Below are 14,501 nucleotides of genomic sequence, written 5' to 3' on the forward strand. Positions count from 1 at the left end.
GAACGACAACGCTGTTGCTCGTACTCGGTAGCAACGGTGGGGACGTATGGGCCACGGAAATGTACCGCGAAGACGACGCACCCAAGACTCTCGGACTCGATTCACGACGTGGCTTGGATTCCAAGTCGCTCCATCGGGATTCGGATGGAGGAAGCGTATGCATGACCTGCCGTGTGCTTGCGTTGCTGGAAGTAGCAATGAGAGTTGCGGAGGGAGGATGTGTTCGACGAAGCCGAGGCTGGACAGGAGATTGCTGCTGCCCTGCTGGCGTCCTTGTCGCAGCGGACTCGCCTTGGTCTTCGTCGTGGGTACTCGACAAGGTATATGTCACGGGCTTCGCTTTACCGCTATCTTTCCACCAGCCACGAGCACCGCGTTTCAAGAACGGCTTCTTTGCCACGTGACGAGTGCTCTGGGTCGTGCCATCGGTGCCGCCAACACTGTGTCGATTGCTGCTCCATTCCCGCTCCAACAAGTCCTCAAAGGTGACTACACCGTTCGCACGTTTAGTTTTGGATGTGAAGCGACAGGGCGAGCATCATTTCATGCGACGTACCATGTGCACCTGGCATCGGCCGGCCGCCGCCTGCCGCCGCCGCCATGGAGGAAGCAATACCGTTAAACTTTATATTCCATGCTCTTTCAAAGGACCATGGATTTTTACCAAATTTTTGCAAAATCGTCATGTCAACGACTCAGTTTTTTTGTTGAAATGTCTGACGTATGGACAACATTCGAACCACCGACACAAAGATTTTCAGTCTTTTGCTCTAACCAACTGAGCTATCGCTGTTAACGAGTCGAGGTCCACCACAGCGCGATGAAGGACTTGAGCAATTTGATAGCAGTGGCACACCCGTCATTCGAGAGTTGTGCGTGCTCCGAAGTTTGAATACGAATCAACGACCATGACAAGGTAGTCCGAATACTGTAAAAACAGGACAATATGAAATATATCAATCCAAAAAATATATTGACGATTTTTGACGTGCCCAACAAACGATGGCGGCCACTCGAAGAGCCGCGGCGGCGGTGGCGGCGACACCTTCGAAACCCACAGACTTGGTGCTTGCGCTATCCCGGACAACGTTTGCTACACACACGGATCTGTTCCGGGCGGAAATTTACACCGTCGGAGGCGAGCTGCCGATTCGAATTTGGATGGAGTCGCGCCGGTCCAAAGGCCAATGGTAAACCTCTTCCATGTGCCATGACGAGGACGGAGTCATGCCGCGCATAGGGAGTGCACCGTGATGAATTTTGACGATCACCGACCAGCCGGGGCATCCTATTCACTCCCACCTACAACTGTTCTCACTGCGCTGATGGTACGAGCCACCAGAGCGCCATCGCAGACGAAGATCTGACCTTGTTCTGTGTAGAGTGTGCTGACATGCACATCCAAACGAAACGACGAAACGTGTTCCGAGAGCTGCGAGCATTACGACATTGACCTGCAGTCGACCCCGCAGCGCCGTTTGTCGCTGTCGCTGTCCATGAAGGCATTCGTTGGCCTTTGCGCCGAGTACACGTTCATCCTGACGCCCATTGCCATGGAAGCGCTGGACATTATTCATGCGAAAGTGCGCGACCTCGAAGACGAAGTCGCCGAACTCCGTGAAGAGAACCGCCGCCTTCGATCGACAAACCATCGCACCACGGGCAAAGCGCTGCCGCTGGACAAACTGGAGATGTCGTCGAGCCATGACACGGACGCATTCGATCACATCGCGTGGACGGTGCCGACGCATCTTCCGTCGTCGTTCATGTCGATCAACAGCGACCACGATGTCCTGACCGCGCATCGCGATGGCCTGTACCACATTCAAGTAAGCGGCAGCTGCACGTCGAGCGGGGGCGTCGTTGTGCTATACCACAACGACAACAAAATCGCAGTGGCGTCTGCAATCAAGCAGGATGATGGCGCGAGCACGAAATACCAGATCCAGCTGTCTGTCATGGTGCAGCTGGCCGTGGACGCAACGATCGAAGTGTGTTTCCTGTCCAAGTCTCCCTGTGGCCACACGCAGTGCGCCCCCTCCGGCACATGCGCCCGATCCAAGATGAACAAGCGCGCCAAGCTTGTTGTGCATGCCGTGAGCCTGCTTTCACAAGTGCCGACGGATGGGAACGTCTCGACGAGGAGCGCTGCGGCGCCGCCGACGAATGGCGGGGATCATGACTCGGACACGGACGTCGACATTGTGACGGTGAAGCGGGAGCGGAAGAGAACGCGGAATTGCTTCAAATAAGATGACATATCAAATCCATGCAACTATTGCAATGTCCGACGTGGCCATGCCAGCCACCGCATCCATCGTTGCCATGTACAGATAGCCACTTGCTCGAATCGTTGCCCATGGGAGCAGCTCAAAGGTACAGCCGACGCGCCCTACAGAGCGTTGTCGCAGCCGCCCAGTCTGCTCCCATTGTCGAGCTCTGGCGGACCAGCTGCCATCCACTGCGACGCGTGCGTCACTGGGCAACCTGTCACGAGTATGTGAGCCATGTAGAAGGTGCGAAGCAGTGCCGTAAGGCGGCGCGCACTCGTTTGCCGACGCCCCTATCCACCTGGCGACAATCTGCCGGCGGGGTTTCGGGGTTTCCAAGTATCAAGTTCAAGAGGGGGGAGGGTTGTGGTTGGCCGACGAGGATGGCAGGACAGGAGCCGAAGCGGAAAGCTGCCGCGATCCTGATCTTGTCCAAGGTCAAGTTTCCGTCGAGCGATGACTTGTACAGAGCCCAGGTCACGGCCACCAACGGGGCGCTGCCCATCACAGTGTGGCTCGAGTCGCTGCGAACCCATCATCAATGGTACGACCCCGACACGTGGCGCATCGTGCAGACTGGTCGTGTGGTAGGGAGTGCGACGTAACATGCTTTGACGAGCATAAACCTTTGACGGCGGGGTATGCTCTGCCGTCCGAGATGATCTTGGCGGCGTTGATGGTATGCTGACCAGCGACGGAGTCGTCATCGTCGCTGACAACACTTCCCCGCAGAGCGTGCTCACAAACTCGTCGAAACGCGCTCGGGGCGACAACGGAGTCGCCGACTCGGAGCACGTCGAAGTGGACCTGAAACCCGCGGCCGCCAGCACAGACCGGTTGTTGCTCCAGTTGGCTTTACAGGCGTTCGTTGGTCTGCGGGCCGAGTACACGTTTGAGATGCTGCCGCGGCGACGGGAGCCATTGGACGCGCTTCGGTCCCACGTCTATGCTGTGCAGGAAGCGGTGGACGAGTTGAAGGCACAAGCGCACGAGTTCACGGAGGAAGTGCTTTCGAACGCCCAAGTTGACTGGCTGTCCGTCGCTACACGCACCACTACACGCACTGGCGCGGCTGTGCAGTGGCCGCTGCACGCCCGCGTTCCCGACCACTGGGTGGGCTTTGTGGACGAAGAGTGCACGACCTTGACGCTGAAGCGCAGTGGTTTGTACCACATTCAAGTGTCGGGACCGTGCTCGTCGTTCGCGAGCGAGCTCGTGCTATCCGTCGACGACGTCCGCGTCGCTGTGGCGCAGGCGATCAAGCAAGATGGCGCTACAGACGACCGCAAGGCCAGAACCCGCCTGCATCTTTCCCACATCCTGTCCCTCGATGCACATGCCCGATTTCGGATACACGTGGCGTCCGGCGCGACGTGCCACCATTCCAAGTGCGCTGCTGCCATGTGCAAAAAGGTCAAATTTGGAGGAGTCGGCGGAGGGCGTGCCGAGCTCTACGTGCATGTCCTTGGTTTCACCGACACTAGCGGCGCCACGGCCACCGATTGTGAATGCTAGCACGCGTCAACAGGACCTCCCAAACAATTCTTACGGTGACCTAGGACGCATGCATCGGGCCAGACACTGCAAAGTCGCGCACATCCACTCAAGCCGTTCTGCCTTGCTTGTGCAAACAACATGCCTCCTCCAAACAATCCATGCAAACACGGGGCACACGACGTTATCCATCCTTCATGCGCCACATGAGTCGACGGGCGGCACATGCCGTCGTCGTTCATCGGACTGCCATCGCTTCCCCGACCTCCATGTCAAACTCACGCGGCGTGGCGTCTGGTGGAGGGCTGTCGCGCCACTCGTTGCGAAAGCTCATCTTGGACGACCCCGTGTCGTTGTAGACTGGAAAGATTTTACTTGCGGCCGCGGGGGTCGCCACGTCGACCCGGCCAAGGGGGGATGCATGGCTCGTGGCCAAACTCGGCATGTGAAAAATCTCGTCCAGCTTCTTGTGAAAACGATCTCTACGTCCCCATGTTCATCCATCCACCGTACGTATGATGCGCGAGTCGTACCGATATGGTTTTGGTGGCAGGGCCGAAATGCCGGCGCCGTCTTTGCGCAGGAGCACCGTCTTGACAAAGCGTTCGACGCGCTTCTCCCACGTCCACGTTTGCAAAATGTCAATCATCCCCATGTAAAAGAAGCCCGGGCCCACAACCACGTCGGCCGCTCGCACCGACGCAATCGATTGCTTGGGTATGGGTCGCTTCCCCGTCGGGTTGCGGCTATGGACGGCCGACGGCAGCTGGACGGGATCCGCTTGGTCAGGAATGATGTTGGTGGCTGTGACGTGGAAGCGGACTTCAATCACGCCCAAGAGCAAACTATAGTCCATGATGCCGTGGTCGCACAAAAAGTCGCTGTCCTTCTTGAGCTGGGCGACAACAAACGGCCCCTGCGCGTCGCTCAGGCGCACCTACCATCCACGCATATCAACGCCACATGGTCGAGATGTCCATTACTTTGGTCGTCAAGTCCATGTCTTTCAGCACCACGTTCGGCTCGTGAAACCCGGCGCGGTTCGGACAACTGTCTCGGTTCCCCGTGCGAAACGTCATATTGCAATACCTAGCGCAGCAGCCATGAGAGAGCCCGCGTCCTCCTTGCAACGTGCTGCACGACGGTATTCAACGATCGAGACACGTCGCACCGGCAAGTACACTCTTGGCCTCGGCGCGCCTTCTCCGCATTCCGATCGATCCACGACCCCTTGATGTCGTACCGATGGTGGACAGCATGATGCTTGTCAAACAAGTTTTCCATCACGACAAAGCACGTTTCCTACGTCGATCGCATGCCCCACGTGATCGTCGATCGACGCCATCGCCGTCGTACCCGACCGTACAACACCATCGAGTACGTGCCGAGGATCCTCGTCAAAAACGTGCCCGGGTTTGCATACACGTACGCCGCGTACTTGTCGACAATCGACCGCAAAAACAAACTCTCGCGCCGCGTCACGCTCTTGACAATGTACGCGCCGTTGGTCGTGAAAAACATAAACGAGCCGCTCGCGCCTTCGCTGACTTTCGGGATGCTGCAGTTGGCAAACGCGTCGATAAAGTCGCGGTCGTCCACGCCAAAGTACTCGCGGACGTGGCAAAACACGTCGGGACGCATGTCGGTAAACTTGCACTCGTGGCACGAAAACAAAGAGTGTTCGTTGTGCGGCGGGTGCACGGTAAAGATCGAAACCTCGGGCAGCTCGAGCGCTTGCCTACACACACCGCGCATGACGCGTGCCCCCGCATCGTCCTGGCAACCGACCGCTTGTTGGCGACCTGGACCGCCTTTGTGATGCCCCGAGTCGTGTAAAATACGAGCTCCTTGAGCAGCGCATAGTTGGTTTGGGCGCGCATGGCGTCGTCGCGGTCTTGAATCGTCTAGGGAAACGGCGGCCCCGTCATGCCCATCATCTCCGTCGGCCACTTCACCCACCCGCTCGCGTCCGTCGTGGCCCGTCGGGCTGCTGTACAAAATCCACAATGCAAACACAACGCTCCCTCGAAACGACAAGAGGAACCCAAATAGTTCGGGAAGGATGCCACCGTCGGGTTTCGTCAGCCAAAACGCCACGTACACGCCCCACAGCAGCAGCCAGTACACAATGTACGCGACGGTCGTGAAAAAGCCTTCGCGGAGGAGCCCGCGGCGATGCTCGAGAGTTGCTTCGATCCCGCTGCGAAACCTACGCCCGACGTCGATTTATTCGCCGTGGGATGGTCGAGCGATGGCGCGGTACCGCTTGGCCGACACAGCACACACGTAAATGTTGGTGCTAAGAAAGCACAGGACTGGCACCGCGATAAAGATCCACACGCCTGCATCAAACACGAAAAAGTGGCCCTGGTCCAGGCCGCTGCTCTTGACCCAGCAAAAGTCGCCGACCGACGTTCCGTAAAACGACGAGCTGGTCAGCATGACACCGCCGCCGAGCAGCCCTACGTGGACGTCCAGAGTCGCGGCGGCGGCGACCGCGGGACGTACCAAGGCCGTGCGAAAACAATTGGTACCGCCCGCGGTTCTTTCGAGGCGACGTGAATGGATCATTTAGCTAGGCAAGGGTGAGCGATCGCCGTCCGTCCACGGCAGAGGTCGTCCCGCCGGTGGACCAACGACGCTGGCAACGTACCAGAGAAAACAGATCGATCGCCATGCAAAACTCCCACGCGGCCGACGTCATGATAAAGTATTCGCGAATGGCCGACACCTACTCACGGCATCAACTACCGCGATCGTCGACGCGCCGCGGCGTACGTATTGGCACGACGTGCCGACTTCCGACCCTTCGTTCCAATTGTTCCACGCGGGTTGGAGCAAAAACGAAAGCGCCAGGAGCAGGTCCATGATGCTATTTCGCGCCATCCATCTTGACCAACGACGACGACGACGACGGGCGGACGTACCTTCGATTGAGCAAGAGGATGTTGGAGTGCCGGCGGCAGCCAGGACTGAGGAGGTACGAGGTCAGCACGACACAAGACATGATTAGCGTGCCAAGGGACCCAAGGAGCACTCCCGACGGCATCTTGACGACTTGACGCGTCTTCGAACGAAGCGCAACTACGCAGATGACGAGCGCGACCGAAAACAGCGCAGTCGAGACCGCCATGACCGTCTTGCCTCCCAGAAGCTTGCCATTGTCGCACAAGAGCAGGTACAATTCTTTCATCCCGCGGCGGCGCGTTTGTCGACCCGGCGCCGACACGAGCTCGCCACTGACGACCTTTCGAGCAGACGAGGCCTTCCTGGCCGGTACGTCGTTCGGGTGGATCACAATGCCGTCTAACGGAGTCTCGGGCTCTGTGTGCGCCAAATACGCAAAGCTACATGAAGACGACGCATTCGTGGCTGTAGACGTCGCAGTTGTCGTGTCGGTCGATCCCGTGTCCATGGTGTCACCAACGGCTGACGTGCCAGAGTTGTCAAGTGCAGAGTGGGCGCCGCTGCTCGTGGTGGTGGACGTAGTGGCAGTTGGTTCGACGTCGCTTCGACTCGCGTCGAACGAATCGTCGAGAACGTCGTTGATGTCGATGAACGACGTGATGGAAGCCGACTTGGCCTCACCACGGCAAGTGCACGAGTCGACCGTCGGCGACACGCTGTCCGTGCCGCACACTTGGCGTTCCATGGCAGCTCCGACGGACACCGCTCGATCGCTGTGGTCCTCGAGATGGTCATCCATGGGGGTCGATCCCTCCATCGATTCCATCGCCTAATTTTACTACGATCCCCCTGGCGGTTACATGTGCAAACGACCAACATTCCGTCCAAGCCGGCGACGCCGCGACATGCCGCCCCTAGACCAAGTCGTCTGCAAAAGAGGGTCGCGTCAAGATAATGCGCGCGTGCCATCTGCAACATGGCGTCCTTGCACAGCCACATACGGCGCTTGTTAGTCTGATATCGGGCCGCTAGTCACGACCGTGTTGGATCTCGACCGTGTTGGATCTCGACCGTGTTGGATCTCGACCGTGTTGGATCTCGACCGTGTTGGATCTCGACCGAGTGCGAGCATCTCTACATGGACCCCACGGCCCTTAGGCGAGCCAATTCCGCCTCTCACACGTGCGATGCCCCTTTTCGTCCCTGCGAAGTCGACAAGCTCGAGCAGCACACACGACTTGGCCACTCCACGACGACGCTGACCTTGGTCACATTCCCGCACATCCGACTTCAAATTCGTCGAGAACAACTCTTATCCGGAAAAAGATTTGAAAGTCGAGATGATCGTGTCCGCCGCCGTGGGGGCGGCGGTCGTTCTGTCGTCCTGTGCTGAAGCGGCATCGTCCAAGCGGCTGCTGGTGCATCTTCATGATAGTGGATTGCGTGCGCTATACGAAGATCTCACGGATCGGACTCGTGATGGCGTTCACGCGTACTTGCAAGGACGGTTTGCCAGTGCCCAAGCGTCGTTTGTCGACCAGCTGAGCGCTGCCGCGACCATCGCCAACGTGTCCATGCCACAGCTCATCCCGTTATGGATTCAAAACACGGTTGTCCTGGATAACGTGCACGAGGACCTCGAACTGTGTCTCAGTCAACTCGATGGAGTTGCCAACGTTGTCGAGGATGGTATCGTACACCTTCCCTCGTCGTCCTTCCACCATCTCGACAAGCACGAAGGCGAGTTTGAAGCGTCATCCGTGCAGGACAACGTCAAGGACCTCCACGCCGACGAGGTAGCTTCCTTTGTCTCCCAGCTTCACACTCGTCGCCCGTCGGTTGAACTTGCTGTCTAGGCATGGGGCAAAGGGTGGTCTGGCGCTGGCATCGTCATTGCCAGTATCGACTCGGGGGTGCGTTACTCGCACAGTGCCTTGCGTGCTTCGTACCGAGGTTTGTCGGGACGCTCCACTTGTCGACTGAGGCATGGTGTAGGCACGCACGGGGTGGATGGATCCGTCAATCACGACTACGCGTTCTGGATTCCGTCGTCCCAGAATGCAACTCTCGTGCCGGACAACGCCGACGAGGTGGGGCATGGCACTCACACGATGGGCACCGCCGTGGGCAGCAGCGGCATTGGGATCGCTCCAAACGCCACGTGGATCGCCGCGCGTCCGTTCAACTGGGACGGAAGTGCGGCCCAAAGCGACATCTTGCTTGCTGGGCAATGGGTAAACCTCTCACATCTCCGATTTTGAGTGGCGTTTTCGATCGGATCGAACTCAAAAAAATGCATGCCACGCATCAGGTCATGTGCCCGACCAAGTGGCAAGGCACAACTCCCAACTGCACACTCGGCGCCGACATTGTGTCCAACTCGTTTGGCGCCGACAGCTCCGTGCATTGGATGGATCACGTTGTCCGAGCCTGGCGCCGCGCCAACATGCTTCCCGTACGTTCGACTTGGCATGTTTGGCTGGTTGGGATCGATGGCGCGAGGGGATCATGTGCTTGGTGGTGCTGACGGCGCCAACGCACACCCTATCCATGGCTACGATGAAGCCGACACGGTGCTGAACGCCTTGCGCTCGTAGGTGTTTGCCAGCGGCAACGTAAACGGATTCCAGTGCGGGTCGGTCATGTGCCCTGGTTGTCTCCGCGATGCGGTCGCTGTCGGCGCTTTAGTTGGCAGCAAGACGTTGTGGGGAGGCAGTGGAAAAGGTTGGATTCGGTGGCTGATTTTTTCCATGCCACGTCATCGTTGACGGTGGCATGCGTAGGTCCAAGTCCCGCAGGCGGCGCGATCAAGCCCGATTTTGTCGCCCCTGGCGTCGCGATCCGATCCGCGTCGAGCCTGGGCGACGCCAAGTACATGCGGCTCACGGGCACGTCGATGGCAACGCCGCATGTGTCGGGGGCCGCCGCCATCGTTTGGCAAGCGTTCGTCGAGATGCCACACATTAGTGCATGATGCACCGGTTTAAACCTCGTGTAGGTGCAGAGCAGCAGCGAGCGACAACAGCGGCGCGACGAAGTGCAGTGTGGACGTTGTTGCGGCCCGCCTTGAACGCACAGCAACCACACAATCGCTGCACAAACCGGTTTTGGTGCCGGCGACATGCGGCGGCACACCGTACAACACGTTTCCCAACAACATTTATGGCTTTGGCCTCCCGAACACGGTCAAAGCAGCCGCTGCACCGTCCAGCACGGCAAATGCTGCGGAGGAAAACGTCGCGGTCATGTTGGCGAGTGCGTAAGTAGGGGCTAAGTCGACGGTCGCCGTCGATCGCATGTCGCATAACGTGTCGAATATGGATGGCTGGGATTTTCTTGCAGTGCCGCAGGTACTCCATGTAGAACGATGCCGACTTGTCGCACCGCCTCGTTCTTGCAGTCGAGGAGCGTTCGTCACAGTTGCCGTCGTTCAAGCTGGCATTCCAACATACTCGCGTGCGGTGGTGGCACGAGCGCCGAGGGTCGCCGGCGCGTTGCCTCGGCACTTGGCGTCGATGGCCTTTGACAAGCACGGGTTTCCGCCGTCATGGGCATGCATGCGGCGCACCAGTGAGCGTACGACGAGGTGTTGAGGCTGGTGTTTTTTCGTTTCTATTTACATCGCTGTGAAACGGACCGACTTTGCCAACAGGCGGACGACGAGCGATATGGTGTTGGCGCAAGATGAGATCGATGCGTGCCGAGAAGCGTTCCTCGCATTTGATAAAGACAGGTATGAAGAAACATGCTCGCCCGTCGCGCTCCACCGGTGGCGCGTAGAAGCGGCACCATCGATGTGTGGGAGCTTCGCCAAGTTCTCGAAGGTATGCCCGACAAATGTCGCGGTGCTCATGCGGTGTCCAGCCATGGGCCAGCAACCGACCGAGGAGGAGCTGTTTCAAATGATCAGCGAAGTCGATGAAGACATGAGCGGCGCGATCGGTGCCATCGCCTTGATCGCGACCATCCTGGTTGACTGGTGTGTGTGTGTAGATTTTGCCGAGTTTCTCCAAGTCATCGACAACCAAAAGGACCGCGCCGCGCTCTACAACGACGAAAGCGACATGAGTCCGCTTGCCGTGCCTTGGATCCTCTCACGGATTTCTCTGTAGTCGATGCATTCGTCGCGTGCGGCGGCAAGCCAGACAAGTCTGGCGTTGTCCGGCGCGACACCCTCGTCAAGATCATCAAAGTCGACTTTGGGCTCACGATCAACATCGAGGTACGTCGACGTGGCCGTCGCCGCGCGCAATCTCTCTCGACTGCCGGGTAGGACATGATCAACAAGCTCGACGTCGACCAGAGCGGCGAGATCGAGTTTGACGAGTTCAAAGCTATCTTGACGTAGACCGAATCGTGGACGAAACATAAACAACTCGTTGTCTTATGCACAACCAACTCGTTCCAACGAACAGCGCAAGTGCTGGTAGGACATGTGCCGCCGGCCATCGACGTCGTCTTATTTTCGGCTGGCTTTGACCGACGCGATCGGGTGCGGTGCGTCCGGCCTCGCCGAGTACAAATACACCGTGTTCTTGATCGCGACAGCCACTTCGTTCGACGTGGGATGCCATGTTGTCTGAAGGACTTTGGACGTAAAGTCGAGCGAGTCGCTGTCGCCTCCGTTGGCCAGCGTCTTGGAAATCGCATGGTGCGGCGCCGACGACCGCCGGCGACCCGCGGTCGACACCGGGTTCAAGCAATAGTCGCTCCGGCCGTACCGATCGTAAATGTGAAACTCGCTATTGTACGACCCCGTGATAAAGTTATTGCCGTCGCCGCTCACTGCGCACTCAAACTTGTCAAAGATGCAGTCGGTGTCGTAGAGATCGCTCAGCCGCGGCCGCAAGTGCTCGTGGATCTATGCCGCAGCGCCGTCAGCATCGCCCGACGTGCCGCCGACACGCCCACTTACGTGAATCGTCTGCACCGGGCGCGACTCCATGTTGATGTCCCACACCTTGAGCGTCAAGTAGTCGCGCGAGATGATGTACCGGCCGTCGGGCGAAAACTTGATGTCTGAGATCGACGCAATGATCTCCGAGAAGAAGCTGCGCGCCGCCGGGTCCTCTTGGTCTTCAAACACTAGATCATGCATGGAACGATGACGACCGGGCGGTCAACCAACGCCGCCACCGTACGTTTCGAGTGCGCATCGCAGAGCGCCGACGCGCGCATGTCGCCGAGCTTGACAGCGCCGCGGCTCGTGCTGTACATCATGATGTTGCAATGGGACGGATGAAAGTCGGCCGACGTGATGACTTCGGTCAGCTCTTCCATGTTGTTGGGCTTGATGTCGACGATGTCTAGGCACGGCAGATGAGTCCCGTGCCCAGATCGATGATGCGACGTCCCCATCTTCCCAACCTCATCCAAGAACGGGGACTCTAACGATGTGGCACGTACTGAACGACTGGTCGGATACGTTGGTGTGCCACAGGTTGATGCGAAGGTCGTCAGCAGAGAGGAAAGTCTCACCGTCGCTGTTGAGCGCGATCGAGTTGATGTGGTACGTGTGGGCATTCGCAAACACCTTTTTGGTTGTCGCGACGGCGACGGGCGGCGCGCGCGTGAGCACTGGCAGGCGGACCATGTCGCCATACGTGTTGGTCGGGTTGAATTGCTGGACGGTGCGGACTTCGCGATTGTGCAAGCGCCACAGCTTGATCGTTTTGTCGTTGGTCGAGAGCAAGTAGAGCGCGTCGTTGGACGGGCGACACCACCGGATCTGGTTGATCTTTTCTTCGATCTCGAGACTCTTGAGGTAGTCAAACTCGGCTTTGTGGCTCTGGAAGGTCTTGTACGGCGTAAAGCGTCGTTGGTCCGCCGATTGATGCGACTGCATGAACCGACCTGGCTGCACGGAACTGCGTTAGATCCCAATCGGTCGCCGTACACATGCGAGATGAGGACCCACCTGGTGCGAACTAGAGTTCTTGCTGTACACGGCAATCTGCCCACCTTTCGTGCCCGTGGCAATGTAGTCGCCATGCCGATCGTACTCGACAGCCGTGATGACGTCTGCTACCCCACAACCGAGGTGTCAATCGTCGCAACACGTCGTCAAGTCGTGTCGAGCATACTGGCGAAACCCGTACCTTTGTCGCAAAGGCGCTGGGATTCGATCCAGCCACCGCCAGCGATCGAGACAGGGGTCGATCCAAGCTCCGGACGCGAGTGCGACGACCCCGTGCTTCCATAAATCGACGACGGTCGGTGTTCTTGTGGCATGGTCGAGTGCGTAAAAAACCACCGGCAGGGGATCGGACGGTCGTGTGGGGGAGTTTCGAGTGGGGCGTCACAGAATAGCGTTGGTGCGTCGGTACTCTCGGCGGCCGCAGTGGACGCGCGGGTCCGTGTATCTCGCTCGGCCAGATTTGATATGCGATCAAGTTGAGGGTTCCTGCGTTTTCTTTCTGTTTTTCCGTTATCCGACGCCGTTACGCGTTGGTCGCCACGGAATAAAAATGCACCGCGCGATATGCGCACGTGCGTCGTGGCGAATAAAAATATTGTCGAACCGGAAATCGGTTATTTTGGGCATCATATTTGACTGGGATGCCGTGGCCAATCAGACGCCGGGAATAATTAAACCCGCGACGACGGCAGGCGCCCGGTTCGAAATTCCTGCCGACGACGAGGTTGCGCGGGGCTCTCTGGACGGGTCGATGGCGGCACCGTTGGGACGGGTGGGGCTCGCCCATGACGTGGCACCACCACGCCACGCGAGGCCACCGGTCGTACTCGTGCGACAACGCGCGAGCGAGATGGATTGCGTAGGTACAGCACTCCTCTGGCGTGTGGCGAACACTGTCGAAGGTGGGCGACGCGGTGGAGAATGGGCGCTTGGACGAGAGATGAGAGAATTGTGTGTGCGATGGCGATGGCAATCCGTCCAGATGGCTCTTTGTGGACTGCATACCTCGATCCCACACGAATCTCGTCTCCACCGATGGCCCGTCTTGGTCAACGTCCTTGGTGTGAGCGCTAGGGAATATGCATGCCCCGACGTCACACCTCTGCAATTCACAAACCAAACCCACCACGCAGCCATGATCAAGCAAGCCACCGACGATGTCGTCCCGACGAATAAACGAACGTTCATCCGCTGCTGCTGCGAGAATACCGACGTCGGTTGTCACGAGAACTGTGTGCGACGCGAAACGCCAACAACGAGCAGCGAATCCCCGAGAGACGACGTTTTGACTGTGCCTGCCACCATCTTGGTCATCGTGTAGGATCTGCGCAGCGGCGGTGGTTCGTGCGTCCTGCACCTCCATGGTCACTCACGCGGCAACTTGTGGACGAAGCCATCGAGTACAGACGACGGCGCGAGCCACGTGCGAGCTGCTGCACGTCGTTCGATATTTCATGTTTCTACCTCCGCAAAATAAATGCACTTTGCACACTCACTCCTTCGATGCAGTCGTAGTAGTAAACGTTGTAGAGTTGAAATACTATGCATTTTTGTATCGTGTCCCATGCAGTTTGTATGAGATACATATGAAAATTGCTTTGAAAACGAGCAAACAAATTTCGACAAGATGGCGTGATGCCATGCGACGATGACGCGATGGCGCCGCGTGGTGGGAGTTGTATCGACCTCCTACATCGTCTGGGACGCTGTATAGCGTAGGTACGTTCTCGTGTCGCTTGGTTGAATCGAGGTGTGTACGTTGAGTAGACGCTTGCCGTTCCTCGAGACGCGCGGCGCAGGGTGCAATTGCATATCGGTCGCTAATGTACCATCGTAACAAGACCAAATCGATGTCTGGCGCTGCGAGGGATGAAGCGACTCGCCACTTCCATGATATCTCGAGTACGTTGCAT

The 14,501-nt window shown here is 58.1% G+C and overlaps 7 protein-coding genes and 1 non-coding gene across 11 annotated transcripts in view; 4 read left to right on the forward strand and 4 right to left on the reverse strand.

Moving 5' to 3' along the window:
- H310_11123 (hypothetical protein) overlaps nucleotides 1-607 on the reverse strand; it is a 5,515-nt gene extending 4,908 nt beyond the window's left edge. Inside the window, exons 1-2 of the mRNA XM_008877678.1 lie at nucleotides 557-607; nucleotides 167-489 (exon numbers count right to left, since the gene is read on the reverse strand). Of these exons, the coding sequence (XP_008875900.1) occupies nucleotides 167-489; nucleotides 557-602 (369 nt within the window). The 5' untranslated portion in view covers nucleotides 603-607. The remainder of the gene's footprint in view (nucleotides 1-166; nucleotides 490-556) is intronic.
- Nucleotides 608-717: 110 nt separating this feature from the next.
- On the reverse strand, nucleotides 718-791 carry H310_11124. The gene has a single exon. It is a non-coding gene; the product is annotated as a tRNA-Phe (tRNA).
- A 186-nt stretch (nucleotides 792-977) lies between these two features.
- Nucleotides 978-2,334, forward strand: H310_11125 (hypothetical protein). Its single transcript, XM_008877679.1, has 3 exons — nucleotides 978-1,190; nucleotides 1,241-1,328; nucleotides 1,383-2,334. The coding sequence occupies exons 1-3, from the start codon at nucleotides 1,003-1,005 to the stop codon at nucleotides 2,250-2,252; spliced, it is 1,146 nt and encodes a 381-aa protein (XP_008875901.1). The 5' UTR covers nucleotides 978-1,002; the 3' UTR covers nucleotides 2,253-2,334.
- Nucleotides 2,335-2,627: 293 nt separating this feature from the next.
- Nucleotides 2,628-3,938, forward strand: H310_11126 (hypothetical protein). Its single transcript, XM_008877680.1, has 3 exons — nucleotides 2,628-2,814; nucleotides 2,862-2,949; nucleotides 3,003-3,938. The coding sequence occupies exons 1-3, from the start codon at nucleotides 2,654-2,656 to the stop codon at nucleotides 3,783-3,785; spliced, it is 1,032 nt and encodes a 343-aa protein (XP_008875902.1). The 5' UTR covers nucleotides 2,628-2,653; the 3' UTR covers nucleotides 3,786-3,938.
- Nucleotides 3,840-7,522, reverse strand: H310_11127 (hypothetical protein). 4 transcript variants are annotated; one of them, XM_008877681.1, is made up of 12 exons: nucleotides 6,692-7,522; nucleotides 6,543-6,636; nucleotides 6,418-6,495; nucleotides 6,273-6,339; nucleotides 6,028-6,226; nucleotides 5,724-5,973; nucleotides 5,553-5,668; nucleotides 5,121-5,502; nucleotides 4,936-5,066; nucleotides 4,748-4,853; nucleotides 4,298-4,701; nucleotides 3,840-4,246 (listed from the first exon to the last, which is right to left on the reverse strand). In XM_008877681.1, the coding sequence occupies exons 1-12, from the start codon at nucleotides 7,495-7,497 to the stop codon at nucleotides 4,003-4,005; spliced, it is 2,877 nt and encodes a 958-aa protein (XP_008875903.1). In that variant the 5' UTR covers nucleotides 7,498-7,522; the 3' UTR covers nucleotides 3,840-4,002. The 4 variants fall into 4 exon arrangements, with proteins under 4 accessions (XP_008875903.1, XP_008875904.1, XP_008875906.1 ...); XM_008877682.1 differs by having other exon boundaries at nucleotides 4,298-4,853; XM_008877684.1 differs by having other exon boundaries at nucleotides 6,543-7,522.
- Nucleotides 7,523-8,011: 489 nt separating this feature from the next.
- On the forward strand, nucleotides 8,012-9,934 carry H310_11128 (hypothetical protein; the record flags this gene model as incomplete). Its single annotated transcript, XM_008877685.1, has 7 exons — nucleotides 8,012-8,467; nucleotides 8,528-8,624; nucleotides 8,667-8,905; nucleotides 8,983-9,126; nucleotides 9,269-9,395; nucleotides 9,455-9,614; nucleotides 9,670-9,934. The coding sequence occupies 7 exons, from the start codon at nucleotides 8,012-8,014 to the stop codon at nucleotides 9,932-9,934; spliced, it is 1,488 nt and encodes a 495-aa protein (XP_008875907.1).
- A 405-nt stretch (nucleotides 9,935-10,339) lies between these two features.
- On the forward strand, nucleotides 10,340-11,019 carry H310_11129 (hypothetical protein; the record flags this gene model as incomplete). Its single annotated transcript, XM_008877686.1, has 6 exons — nucleotides 10,340-10,404; nucleotides 10,452-10,495; nucleotides 10,536-10,613; nucleotides 10,665-10,739; nucleotides 10,784-10,893; nucleotides 10,945-11,019. The coding sequence occupies 6 exons, from the start codon at nucleotides 10,340-10,342 to the stop codon at nucleotides 11,017-11,019; spliced, it is 447 nt and encodes a 148-aa protein (XP_008875908.1).
- A 6-nt stretch (nucleotides 11,020-11,025) lies between these two features.
- Nucleotides 11,026-13,085, reverse strand: H310_11130 (hypothetical protein). The gene is made up of 6 exons (XM_008877687.1): nucleotides 12,770-13,085; nucleotides 12,589-12,692; nucleotides 12,078-12,528; nucleotides 11,813-11,977; nucleotides 11,587-11,756; nucleotides 11,026-11,532 (listed from the first exon to the last, which is right to left on the reverse strand). Exons 1-6 carry the CDS (start codon nucleotides 12,900-12,902, stop codon nucleotides 11,131-11,133), a joined length of 1,425 nt encoding a protein of 474 aa, XP_008875909.1. The 5' UTR covers nucleotides 12,903-13,085; the 3' UTR covers nucleotides 11,026-11,130.
- Between the last annotated feature and the right edge of the window lie 1,416 nt (nucleotides 13,086-14,501).

The sequence above is a fragment of the Aphanomyces invadans genome (assembly GCF_000520115.1).
Source record: "Aphanomyces invadans strain NJM9701 unplaced genomic scaffold supercont1.29, whole genome shotgun sequence".
Classification (NCBI taxonomy): domain Eukaryota; phylum Oomycota; class Saprolegniomycetes; order Saprolegniales; family Verrucalvaceae; genus Aphanomyces; species Aphanomyces invadans.

Excerpts from the sequence above, each read along its gene's own strand:
- H310_11125 (XM_008877679.1), top strand. The coding sequence starts at position 1,003 with ATGGCGGCCACTCGAAGAGCCGCGGCGGCGGTGGCGGCGACACCTTCG. Across the intron at positions 1,191-1,240 it reads CGCCGGTCCAAAGGCCAATG|GGAGTGCACCGTGATGAATT; the intron begins GTAAACCTCTTC and ends TGCCGCGCATAG. Across the intron at positions 1,329-1,382 it reads CTGTTCTCACTGCGCTGATG|AGTGTGCTGACATGCACATC; the intron begins GTACGAGCCACC and ends TGTTCTGTGTAG.
- H310_11126 (XM_008877680.1), top strand. The coding sequence starts at position 2,654 with ATGGCAGGACAGGAGCCGAAGCGGAAAGCTGCCGCGATCCTGATCTTG. Across the intron at positions 2,815-2,861 it reads CTGCGAACCCATCATCAATG|GGAGTGCGACGTAACATGCT; the intron begins GTACGACCCCGA and ends GTCGTGTGGTAG. Across the intron at positions 2,950-3,002 it reads TGATCTTGGCGGCGTTGATG|AGCGTGCTCACAAACTCGTC; the intron begins GTATGCTGACCA and ends ACTTCCCCGCAG.
- H310_11127 (XM_008877681.1), bottom strand. The coding sequence starts at position 7,497 with ATGGAATCGATGGAGGGATCGACCCCCATGGATGACCATCTCGAGGAC. Across the intron at positions 6,637-6,691 it reads ATCCTCTTGCTCAATCGAAG|CATCATGGACCTGCTCCTGG; the intron begins GTACGTCCGCCC and ends GGCGCGAAATAG. Across the intron at positions 5,669-5,723 it reads GCCACGACGGACGCGAGCGG|ACGATTCAAGACCGCGACGA; the intron begins GTGGGTGAAGTG and ends CCGTTTCCCTAG.
- H310_11130 (XM_008877687.1), bottom strand. The coding sequence starts at position 12,902 with ATGCCACAAGAACACCGACCGTCGTCGATTTATGGAAGCACGGGGTCG. Across the intron at positions 11,978-12,077 it reads CGTATCCGACCAGTCGTTCA|ACATCGTCGACATCAAGCCC; the intron begins GTACGTGCCACA and ends TGCCGTGCCTAG. Across the intron at positions 11,757-11,812 it reads CTGCGATGCGCACTCGAAAC|TGTTTGAAGACCAAGAGGAC; the intron begins GTACGGTGGCGG and ends TGCATGATCTAG.